The sequence below is a fragment of the Mus musculus genome, chromosome 2 (genome assembly GCF_000001635.26).
Source record: "Mus musculus strain C57BL/6J chromosome 2, GRCm38.p6 C57BL/6J".
Taxonomy (NCBI): Eukaryota; Metazoa; Chordata; class Mammalia; order Rodentia; family Muridae; genus Mus; species Mus musculus.
This window is the reverse complement of record NC_000068.7, coordinates 129,035,859-129,048,586: the sequence shown is the minus strand read 5'-3', so window position 1 is coordinate 129,048,586 and position 12,728 is coordinate 129,035,859. Positions and strand designations below refer to the sequence as shown.

Genomic DNA, 12,728 nt, shown 5'->3' with positions numbered 1-12,728 from the left:
CACAGAGCCATCTATCTCACCTGAGTCTCCCTCTTTTAATCTTCATTTGGGGGACTATTTTGAATGAGGAACGAAGATTGAACCTGTTATAGAATCCCAGCACTGGGACTGCCATTAGCCATTCCTTCAACTGTGTCTATTTTGTGGTTCATGAGCCCATTTGTTATTCTGCTGTCTTCTTTTGGATCTGTCTTATTGTGTCTTTGCCTTTTCCCCATACATTTCTGCTAAGACACACCATACCATGTATTCATAAGGCCTTTAGTATAAACCTTATGTATCCCTTTAATATTTTATAGATTTCTTCCTTTATGGATGTAAAACCAGGTGAACAGTGAATCAAGAGGAATACTTCTGTATGCCAACAAGCCTGAGCTACAGTGGTTTCTGTTCATAACTTCTGTTCACAGACATATGAAGATGGACTCTTCCCTCGGGGACGACTTTGGTCCTACAATACAGAACAGGGCCATGGAACAAATCATTACACCGATGACTGTTCAGCTTTGCCATCTGCTCATCTCGGTGGAGAGGAAAGAAGTACAGAATAAAGCGCTTGCCTCCCTGCAGAAGGTGGCGGAGCAACTGGCCAATGCTAGTGAGGAGTTTGTGCACGTTGCCAGCAGGTAATGTCTCCGTGGGACTTAAGCCCATTACCCTGACAGATGGGCAGATGGTGGAATACATCTATCTACATGTACATAGTACCTGATTATAGTTTTTAACTCTTTGGGGGCTGGTGGATGGAGTTCAGTTGACAGAGCTCTTTCTAGCACACAAGAAGCTCTGGGTTTCATCCCCAGAACTGCATAAACTGAATATGGTAATATGAGCCCAAGCCTAAAATCTCAGTCCTCAGGAGGTTGAGTGTGGAGGGTCAGAAGTTTAAGGTTTTCTTTGGCTACTGTTTTAGTCACTACTCTATTGTTGTCAAGAGACACCATGACCAAGGCAACTCTTACAAAGGAAAGCATTTAATTGTGAGCTTGCTTATGGTTTCAGAGGTTTAGTCCATTATCATCATGGGGAACAAGGCAGCAGGCAGACAGACAGGTGCTGAAGAAGGAGCTGAGAGTTCTGTATCCTGATCCATAGGGAGAGAGAGTCTGGGCTTAGAATGGGCTTTTTGAAACCTCAAAGCCCACTCCTAGTGAGAAGCTTCCTCCGACAAAGCTATTCTTCCATATCCTTCGACTCCTTTCACACTGGTGCCACTCACTGGTGACTAAGCTTTCAAGTACATGAGCCGATGGGGGCCATCCTTACTCACAGCTACATTGCCATATTTAATCCAGACTGAGCTACATGAGAAATTGTCTAAAAAAAATAAATGCTTCCTGAAAAAAAAAAGACACGTGAAAATAAATTAGTATAAGAGGTGATGTAGATTGCTTTAGCTTGACTCTCTGTTGCTGTCATGGAACACTGACCAACCGCAACCTGGGGGAGGAGAAGGTTGATTTGGGTTAACAGGTTATAACTCATCATCATGGGAGAAACCTGGAAGCAGGAACTAAAGCAGAAGCCTTGAGCAACACTGCTTATTGGGCTGCTCCCTCAGCCTGCTCAGTCACATCTCTCAGACAGTCCAGGCCCGCCTGCTCAAGAGTGACACCACCCACAGAAGGCTGGGTCACTTCTCAATAAAGAAAGTGTCCCCACAGACATGTCTACAAGCAAATCTGATGGAGGCAATGCTTTGGTCCAAGCCCCTCCTCCCGGCTGTAGCAAGCTGACAACGAAGATTGGCCATCACGGCCATAAAGTTGGGGCAGGGCCTAAATATCATGTGACTCTACTTAGGTAAAATGAAAAATTATAGGGAGAAAGAATGTAAACTATTTATTATGAGTGCTGTATAGGGTCTGGGGAGCTAGCTTAGCAGTTAGGAGTACTTGCTGCTCAGTCATGAACCCAGAGCCATGAATAACATTTGCACACACACAGAATGAAGTAAGTAGGGATTTGTTAACAGAGCGATTTTATACCAATTCAGTACTTATTTGTAGATTCTGAATGTCTGATAATACACTTCTTAATCACAAAAAGTACAGCAAGTTTTGAGAAGCTAAATGGTGTTTGTGTTCAGTGCAGTATAAATGCCTTTGCTGTGTTGTCTGTTCCTGGCAAGATAAATTATTTATAAAGAGAATAATCAGTGCTCATGACCGTGGGAAATGGTCCAGCCCTTGCAGAGCTGTAATAATTCACATTTGGACATGACTTTGGCTCTGCCAACTTCTGCAGCAGCTCTCTGAGTAGTTCTCAGAAAAGGCCAAATGGATGCCATCAGCACACCCCACTAAATACTGGCTGGCAAGTTCCTGCCTTCTTCGGCTGGGCAAGCTCTCAGAGGGCCCGAACCTGCCTCATCAGCTGCTGTCCATCAGCACATACCCGTGAGAAGAGACCAGCACAAGGATATGCCTCCTCTTGCTTTGGAACATATCTTATAATGAACACTTAGAAACATGAATGAGGAGAAGAAAGAAAATATTACCCACAAACCTGCAGACAGACACTCTAAGTAGTCAACTCTATACTTATCCTAAATATTTTTCTTTCTCTCTATAGTTTTTCCCTTCCCATACCACTCCACCTTATAATCAAAAAAATGCATATAAAGGTATCTCTGCAGAGGGCTGGAGAAATGGCTCTCAGTATAGAGCGCAGTCTGCTCTTGCAGAAGACCGAGCTTGGTCCAGCACCCAGGTCCGCTGGTTCATAACCAACCACTGAAACTCTAGTTTCAGGGACTCCCATACCTTCATGTCCATAGGCACCTGTACTCACTTGCATTTATACACATAAGGTAAATCTTCAAATAATATCTTTATGATGAATGGATGGAGAAAATGGAACCTATACATATAGAGGATAAAATTACATTTTATTCATTTACTCATAAAGAAAGTGAGATATTTATATGAAAATGAGAGATACTGGTAATTGTTTTATTAAAGAGAAATAAGATAGGCTCAGAAAGACAAACACCATGCTTTCTCTCATATGCAAACTTTGATCTAAAATTGTGTGTGTGTGTGCTTGCATGTGCGGGTACATGTGTGTGTAGAAAGGGAATCATGAGAGGGGAGGAGGAGAGAAAAGAAGAAGTTAGTGTAAATATGAAGGAAAGAAGGGGATGGAGGACTCTTTGGCGTGGTCAGAAGAACATGGAGGAGCAGGGAGCACACTGGAGAGTGGAGAGAGAAGGGATAGATTATAATGATCCTAATGCATGGGGATGCTTTGGCGAAACCCATTACTTTGTACACTAGCTCATATGAATTTAAGATGTTTTAAAAGCCTGTATTGGTGTTCTTGCCCATATACATGGCGCATGTGTGTGGACATGCACATGTTTGTGCAGGTGCATGGACATAAGCAGTCTACACTGAAAAGCTGCAGTCATCTTGGGTCTGTGTGAACAGCACTCTGGGGCTGGACAGTGCACATAGTGCGGTACACATTACAAAAGCACACAATTGATTGTTTGATAGGTGTATCCGCAGGCACAGACATAGCTTTATTATTCATACTGCTTGTCTTTTTGACTACCAAACTGTTACAAACATTTTTTTTTGTACTTTTATGATCTCTACATACATACATAATGCTACATGCAATCTTTTCCTCAGGCAGGTAAACAGAGATACTTTTAAATAATTAAAATACAATCACCAACACCTATTTTCTCATCAGTAAGAAATCCGGGCTGGTGAGGTGGCTCAGTGGGTGGAAGCACTTGTCACTAAGATTGATGTTATAGTTAGATTCCTGTTGTTCTGATAAAACACTGCAAGCTAAAGCAATTTATTTGACTTAAAGGATCCATCACCAGGGAAAGCCAAGGCAGGAGCAGAGGCAGGAACTGTGGAGGATGCTGCTTACAAGTGTGCTCTCCATGGCTTGCTCAACCTGCTTTCTTATACAGCCCAGGACCACCTGCCCAGGGGTGGCACTGCCTACAGTGGGTTGCGCCCTCAGACAACCATTATTAATCAAGAAAATGCCCCTACAGATTTGTCTACAGGCCAGTCTGATGGAGGCATTTTCACAGTTCTGGTTCCCTCTCCCTATCTGAGTCTAGCTTGTAGGACACAAACCAGGCAACACATCCAATGACCTGAGTTCAATCCCTGGACCCACGTGAAAGGAGACAGCTGAACAGCTCTCAAAGGTTGTCCTTTGACCTTCAAATGAGTGGTACACACTCATACAAAATAATTAAAAAGAAAAATAGTAAGTTTTAGGGTTTTTAAAGAAATATTTTTCATGGTATTGTTAAAATGTAAAACAGTGAAGTAAATGCAACAATCTGCTCTAATGAGACACAAGTGTCCTGGAGCACAGCATCCATGATCATGATGGTGAGACACAAATGTCCTGGATGGTGGGGAGCATGGCAGCACCCAGGCAGCTGGAGAAGGAGCGGAGAGCTTTAACTATGTCCTGATCATCCTCAGGCAGGAGAGAGAGAGAGAGAGAGAGAGAGAGAGAGAGAGAGAGAGAGAACGTCATAGGGCCTGGCATGGGCTTTTCAAACCCCAAAGCCCACCCCCAGTTACTCTCTTCAACAGGGCCACACCTACTCTAAGAAGGTCACACCCCCTAATCCTTTCCATGCCCTGGTGACTAATATTCAAATATATGAGCCTGTGGCAGCCAATCTCATTCAAAATACCACAAAGCCTAAAAGAAAAACAAAAATGGAAGCCATATATAAAACATGCATGGAATCTTGTTAACACATCACACTAAGTACCAGTGGGTTTTTGTTTTTTTTGGATTTTTTTTTGGTTTTTGTTTTGCATCTCTCAATGATGGTTTAGTATTTACCCTAAGCCCATGCAGCAATTAGAGCTGTACTTTTGTATTTTTCTATTGTGAAATGCTGTCCCCTGTCTTGCTAAGATTCAGTCAAACTGAAAACTACACATTGTGACTCATTTTTTAAAAAAGAATGTCCATCTCACATGGTGACTTGGTGTCCCTGATATCTGAAGCATAAGGATTTTGGTGACAAAGTGAAAATAGTGTCTACATTTCCATATTGTCTATGATTTTATATATAGTATAACTGAAAAGTAGCAGGTTGCACTCTGCATAAACTTTCTAAAACATAATTCTTTTTAATTTTTTTCTTCTTTAACTTTTGAGACAGAGTGCCATTATGGAGTTATGGAACTCGCTGTATAAACCAGGCTAGTCTGAAACTCTTAGACCTGTCTGCCTCTGCCTCCCTAGTGCTGGGATTAAAGGCATGTGCCATCATGCTTGACCTAAAAATAATATTTTTATTCATAAATAATCTTATAGGATCTGCTGGGTTTTCCATTATTTTAAGAGGTGTAAAAACTCTTAAAATAAGAGTTATAATAAAAACTCTTAAAAAAAAAAGAGTTTACAACTCAGCACCTGTCAGAGTTGTAAGTTTATAACCATTAACTGGCTGAATTACTAGTGAGCGTTTGCCTAGAATTACATTGTCACTTCTCTACAGAGAACTCTAATCCACAGTACATCCCCACATAGATAATGTCAGATACACAGTGGACATCTTGTTTAAAGGATACAAAGTAGCAATAGTTGAGGCAGTGAATCACATCCAACTATGTGCAATAACACATGAGTGAATAGTAATACTTGAACATTGAGCGAAATCTTGTATTAGTTACTTTGCTGCAACTTAAGGTATTAAAAACATAGACTTGGGACTGGGGAAATGGCTTCTAGTTTTACGTTTTAGAAATGCTGTGTGCCCTTTGTGAACGTCAGTATCAGGCATGGCGTGTGGCCTTGATGAAAGTCAGCATCAGGAACGGCCGTATCAGTCGCACCATGCTTGAATGGCAAGCGTTTTCATGCATTGCCCAGCCCTGTAAAGACATCCTGGAGCTTCCAAGTATTCTTACATTTTCTCCCCAAATCCCTTCTTTTGCATGTGTATATGTGTGGAGTATACATACATAAATGCATGTTTGCATGTGTATGAGTACAGATATATATGCAGATACGTATGCATGGGCATGCACATGTATGAAGATCAGAGTGTCTTCACACTTCACACATCACCCTTTAACCTATAAATTGAGGCAGGGTCTCTCACTTGAACCTTGCTGGCTCATCACCCTGGCCAGCTGTCTTGCTCCAGGAAAGCCCCTGTCTCTCACCTCCTAAATCCTTGGATTACATGTAGGCTGTCACACTCACCCAGCATTTATATGGGTACCAAGATCTGAACACAGGTTCTTATGCTTGAACCACAAGCGCTCTGCCCACTGAGCCACCTCCTGGCTTTTTATATTTCCTATGTACTTGGAGTCTTAATTAGCAAGAGATATCTTGCAGAGGCAATGAACTCTTTCTCTGCCTTCGAGCTCTCGTAGCTCATCAGCTGCTGCCAATGCTGCCAATGATTGAGGCTAAGAAGGCTGCCAATCTGGATTGCTCTGCATCAGTTACGTCAATCATCCTCACAGACAGGTTCGTCCTCAAAGGAAAGGGATTGGTGTATGACACCAAGGCTCAGACCTTGCACACAAGCACTCTGCAGAAGGCGCATTTGATCTGCTAGCAGGGAGCTGGGAGAATGTTTTATCTATTTAATGATGACCACCCACCCACTCTTGGGATGTTTAAAATTAAAAACTATTCCAAGTGTTGAGACTGTGTGGAAACTTGAACTCTCTCATTGCTGACTAGAACATAGTATGTTGTAACTACTTTAGAAAATATTCCCTCAAAGTTAAAGGTATACCTGTTGTTACTAGGCATCCATGTATCCAGGAGAAATGGATTCCTGTGTCTACACAAAGACCCAGGCATGGATATCCACAGCAGCATTCTTTCTTTTTAGTTATGTGTCCCTAATTCTGGTGATTGGACCTAGAACCTGACGCCACTAGGCAATGCTGCATTACTGAGTTAGATCACCAGCTCGTGTGTGTGTGTGTGTGTGTGTGTGTGTGTGTGTGTGTGTGTTTAAACTTTTCAAAACAGGGTTTCTCTGTGTAGCCTGGGCTGTTCTGGACCTAGCTCTGTAGAGCAGGTTGGCCTTAAACTCACAGAGATCCACCTATCTTTGCCTCTTGAGTGCTGGGATCAAAGGTGTGCACTACAGGTTTTGAAATAAGTTCTCAGTAAGTTGTCCAGGCTTGCCTCGAACTCACTTTGTGGTCCACACATGCCTTGAACTTGTACTTTTCCTGCCTCTGCCTCCTACATAGCTGGAGGTGTGCACCATCATGTCAAGCATGGTGGCTTTAGCTTATTTCTAATAGCTGAGGCAGAATGGCCCCGGATTTCTTACCTGGAACTTTGAAGGCCAGAAGATGCCTCCGTTGTATACAGGCTGTTTAGAGAAAGGCCTGAGACTCAGAATTCTCCACCCAGATGTCTGTCACCAACCTGTTTAACCCAACAGTGTCAAGTTTGTAGAGGTTGAGGAATATATTGAGGTGACAACTCTAATTTACAAACTAAGACGCCAGAAGAAAGGATGAAGAAGAGAGGAGGCTTTTGTTTGGTTCGGTTTGTTTTTTAAACTCAGCATTGCATCTTGGGGAGAAGTCTATGGCCCACAAGCACAGCTGTCAACTTCATTTTAATGGTCACCTCGTGCTCTGTTCCTTCTTGTACCCGCAATTTCCTGGTGGTTCTTTGGTGCTAACGTCCCATTGTAAGTGCAATGTGTCCATGCAGGCTGGCAGGAGACTCTGAGGAGAAGTGGCTTAGGGAGGAAATGAAGCCAGTGGCTGAGTCTCTGATCCTCTCTGGGAGGAACATCCTGCGGGTAGCAGAGAAGCTTCACTTGCAGCCCGAGTCTCAGCGCCACTGGGAGGAGCTAGTGGCCACCGCTCAGCAGGTCCTGGTGGACACTAAGAAGGTGAGGCTCACTCAGAGCTTGCTGGTTGCTTGATCATTGCTAGAGAACACACTTGGGCATGGAGCTCCCACAGCAACTCTCAGCTGTCCCTTAATTGTGAAACCTGCCCAAGTGCTTGCCAAGATTACCAACTTAATCAGGGCTAAATTGGAAGCTGGAATAGGATTTGTTTTAATCCCTCATTTCCCAAATACTCTCAATTTTTCATCATGACCCACATTCCTTGCTAACATACAGCTTAGATATATTCTGGATATATTATTTATTTTTATTTTATGTGTATGAGTGTTTGCTTGAATGTGTGTCTATGCATCATGTCTGTAAAATGCTAGAGGGGGTGGCCGGGGGGGGGGGGGTGTAGGATCCTCTAGAACTGGAGTTACAGGCAGTTGTGAGCCCCCTTGTGGATGCTGAGAATCGAACTCAGGTCCTCTGGTAGAGCAGTCAGTGCTCTTAACTGCTGAGCCATCTTTCCAGCCACAGAGCACAACTTTTAGATTGGGATATTGCTTTTGGTTCAAATGTGTACCCCTGGAATATTTTGTTGCTGTTAGTTGTAAAACTTCTGTAGTATGGCTTATTGACAGGTGTTTGAGCAGGCCATATTAGAGTAGTAGCAGCAATGGGGGAGGGGGAGGGGTGGGGTCAGAGAGGCTTGGGTACCTGCTGGTGGTGAATGAAAGGGTCAGAAAGGTCTTTTTTTTTTTTTTTTTTTTTTGGCTTGGGTAAAGGGTTGGGGAGTGGACGGAGTGTCCAGGAGAGGCAGTGAGGCTACAAAAGCTGTCTCAAAGAAGCTTGCAGGACAGGCCCGCTCTCCAGCCTATCATTCTCATCTAAATAATAATCCATCCTTGAACAGTCTAGGTTAGACCCCCACATGAAACGCGGAGTGAAGGCAGCTACTTAAGATCTTTGGTTTTACAGCTGTAAATCTCTAAGACTGAAGTGTGGATTCTCAGGTCCTAGCCTAATGCCTGTATTTGGTTACATGCAGGTTAACTGAAAATAAGGTTTTCTAGGCTTAAACTACGAGGCTCCAAAAATGTCCAGTTATCTTCAAGTCTCTTCCCTTTTGTGACGGCCCCATCAGGTCTTGCTCCTTGATGATGCTGCTGCGGTGAGGAAGACCAGGACAGCGGCCAATTGGTGTCTGACATGCGTGGAGGCGCTGGAGGAGGCGGAGGACACCACCTCGCTGCGCACCTCGCTTGATGACCTGGCGGCTGCGCTTTTCAGACTGGGCGGCCTGACCGCGCGCTGGGCCTGGGACCAGCATCTGGGTCGAGCTCGCCACCGCCTAGGGTGCTGTGTCCCCGCACTGCTCGCGGCTGCCCACGGTCACCTCCGGCATCCCCGCGATCCGCAGCTGGTGGCCTCACGGCGCCGGGTCTTCGCTCTGACCAGGCAGAGCCTCGAAGAGCTCCTGGACGCGCTGCAGCCCGGCGTTGGCGTCGTAGGGACCGGAGTGCTCTCTCAGAATGGAGCATTGGCGCGCGGTCTGTGCAAGCTGCGAAAGGTCCTGGAGGACCCTGGGCCTGGTCACCTGCTACTGGATGCACCACTGGCCGCCGTGGTGTGGCACTGCCTGCGTCTAGCCGCCTGCTCCGCGCCACAGGAGAGGATGCACCTGGTGTCCCGCTGCCGGCAGTTGATGCAGCTGCGACCCGGGGTGCACAGTCTCCCCCGGTCCAGTCCAGGGACCGACTGCGAAGCTCTGCGGGCCGCGACTGATGCGCTCTTTCGAGCAGTTCGCGCTGGGTTACTGCGCCAGATTCTGGACACGTTCACAGACACCCAAAGTCCTCTAGAGACACTGGTCCAGGCCGCCTTGGCGACGTCCACTATCAGGTTCCGCTGTGATAGCGAAGCCTTGGCAGAGACTGTCCAGATACTTCTCGATGCTTTCCACAACCAGGCTAAGCAGATGATCCGGGTGGCCCATTTGGTTTGGGTCTGCTGCCCACAGCAGCAAACTGGCAGAGACTTGGAGGCTGCCGTGGCAGGTCTTCAGAGGCTTGTGATCAAAGTGAAAGAACTCTTTTCACAAAGTCCCCAGACGCTTGGCCTGGATTGGAGCCCTGCCACCCTCCAGGCCCTGCTTGAGGCTTGGGCCAGGGAATCCGAACACCTCCTGTCATGCTTTGATGTCGTTCTCAACATTCCAGAATTCCTGAGTGTGTCCATCCAGGAAATGACTAAACACTTGGACTTGTCCACAATTGCTCTGAGGAGCGGAGCGTCCAGAGAGTTTTCCAGATCTGTGGCATTCTTACGCGGAAGAGCCACCCACATAGTACAGGTGATGAGCAGATATGTGGGTCAAGACCCTGATCCTATTTTCCGGAACGGGATGAGAGTCGTGGTTCAACAGCTGGCACAGTCTTCCGTGACCCTAGGTGCAGCCACTGAAGGCAGCAGAGCTGAGGACAGTGCTCAGGACACAGATGTCTTTTTAACCATGGCAAAGCACCTCATCCATGCAGCCCAGCAAGTCCGCGAGGGGCTGGATGGGTCCAACCATCCAGACATCCTCAGCCCACTTCGAGTCCAGGTCCAAAGGTTTGATATGACCAAGGGGTGGTCTTATTTTATTCTCCCCAGCCCCCAGCATCCCACAGCTTCTGAAATAAAGTACCAGCGGGTACCTGGGTTATGGAAAAGTGGCCCAAACACCTCTTTGCTACCAGTAGAACAACTTTCCTACACAGTGGTCCCTGGCACCTGCATACATGGGTGGAGATTTCCACTCCCTGCTGTCAGCAAAGGTGTCACTACTATGGAGAACAGGAACCATCAAGTAGTGACCTTACCATGCACCAACACGCCAGAGCAGAATTCTACTGTGGACACAGTCCAAGAGACCCAGGCTGGGGAAGAAACCCTGGGGCCAGAGAGGATGACAGGACTACAAGAAGTCTCAACACTGGCACCCTCGATTATTGATCTAGCCAGGAAGGAAGTCCATAGCGCAAACACTGGAAGCGAGGAGCTTCTGAGGGTATCTTTTCAGCAATCCCAGGGGACCAGGGAAGACAGGTGGGGTTTGGTAGCCAGGGCTGGGGACTGGTACCCTCTGTGTCAACAACTATTTTGCCATAACCTAGAGACTGAGTTACCTGGGAGCATGGCAGCATTTGTGGAGCTCCAGCAGGACTTGGCCTTGATGGTTCAAGTAGCAGCTAAAAGTGGTCCTGTGAATGTGGACAAAAAGAACCCTGACTTAATGGGACACCCAAGACTGCTTTTAGAGCTACAAGACAGATCAGAAAAAACAGAGATCCACGCTAAACAGCTGTTGGACCAAGTTCTGTCCTCTGATGGTCTCCAAGAGCCCACCCTGAGGGAAGAGAACATTGACAATGGGTGCCTTCTGTGGGCAGTAGCTGTCCAAGACCTGATGCAGTGCATGGAGAGATTCAGCAGGAGACAGGGCCTGTTCCTACTGCCCCTGCGACAGGCAGTGAAGAACCAGCAGGGGTTACAGAAAGGGTTAGGTCAGGCAGCAGAGATTTCTCAAAGGTTACAAGAGGCTGCCAAGCTGTCTAGTGTTCTGTGTGGGGATGCACAGGTGAAGGGTGAGATCTCCTTTCTGTGCAGGGAAGTTCATGTACTCACAGATGCCTTGCTAGAGGTGGCACACATCTTGGTCTCCTCCCCCAAGCCATGTCCCAGCCTCTCTACACGTTTTGAACTTCTCTGCTTGGAACTCAGCCTTCGGGCCAAGGCCCTGACTGACTACCTGACCAGCATCAACGCAGCCTACGAGCATATGTTCCAAGATGTCATCAGCAAGAGCTCCCAGAACAGGATAGAAGGAATGTTGTCTACTATCCAAGCTGTGCAGGGAATCATAGCGGGAGGTCAAGAGTCTGAAACCGTCCAGAAAGATCTTCTTGTGTCGCTAGAGAGCATTCTCACGCTCACTAAGGAAGTGGTCAGGAAGGTCCCTGTGCTCCAGGAGGTACAGAGTTTGCATACGCTGGACTGGCTTCAGTGGGAATGGGCAGCTAAAGTCCACCATGCAGTGACTCAGCTCCAGGCTTTGGAGGGTAGTCATATGGAGGCCTGGAGACTCCTGGTCCAATACTTGAAGCCCAGAGGGGAGCAAGCCAAGCCCCTAGAAGAGGATCTTGTCCAGCCCCCACCCCACTGTAACGAGGGTACAGCAGGAACCACTTCAGGGGTCAGTGTGGATTCTCAGGGTGCTGTTCCCAAAGACACCCCAGAAAGCTCAGTGGGGACCTGTGCTGATGAGCCAGCTACCACCAGGACCACCACAGCAGACAGGAGCATGGTAGGCTACTTGGCATCATTAATCTACCTCCTCCTGGACCTGCTTGTAGTAACTACAGATCCTAGCACATTCCAGGGACTTGATGCCCACATGTATAATTCACACAAGGCAGGCAGGGCAAGCAGCCTATACAAGCTGAAACATGGGGATCTGAAACTCCGGCTCACAGCTCCCTCTGCATGCCCTTAACAAAATCAGAGAAGTCTCAGTGTCATTTAGATTCCAGCATTCTAGTCCTACAGAGGGCTAATGAATGCATCCATGAAAACATATTTTCCTTCCTTTAGTATCTACTCTGTGTCCTAAAACTCAAGCCTAAGCTTCCCGTGCACTTTAGTGGAATTTTTCCTTATCACTTTGGCCGAACTTTGCTCTGAATGGCAGTACCCAGGTTGCTTATCCACTTTGACCTCTGCAGATGTCACCTACCTGCTCAAGGGACAAGAATACAACTAGAATCACTGTAGTAGAGGAGAAAGGAATTAGAAAGATGCTAGGTATGTTAATTTCTCTCTTACACACATGCTTCCTTCTAGGGCAACACAG

General features: G+C 46.4%; 1 protein-coding gene across 3 annotated transcripts in view; it reads left to right on the top strand.

Annotated features, from left to right (window-relative positions):
- The window catches only part of Vinac1 (vinculin/alpha-catenin family member 1), a 41,769-nt gene that overhangs the window by 17,323 nt on the left and 11,718 nt on the right, over nt 1-12,728 (top strand). For all 3 annotated transcript variants that reach the window (XM_030251970.1, XM_001004454.4, NM_001370941.1), the window contains 3 exons: nt 411-626; nt 7,705-7,888; nt 8,979-12,182. In XM_030251970.1, the coding sequence (XP_030107830.1) occupies nt 415-626; nt 7,705-7,888; nt 8,979-12,182 (3,600 nt within the window). In that variant the 5' untranslated portion in view covers nt 411-414. The remainder of the gene's footprint in view (nt 1-410; nt 627-7,704; nt 7,889-8,978; nt 12,183-12,728) is intronic.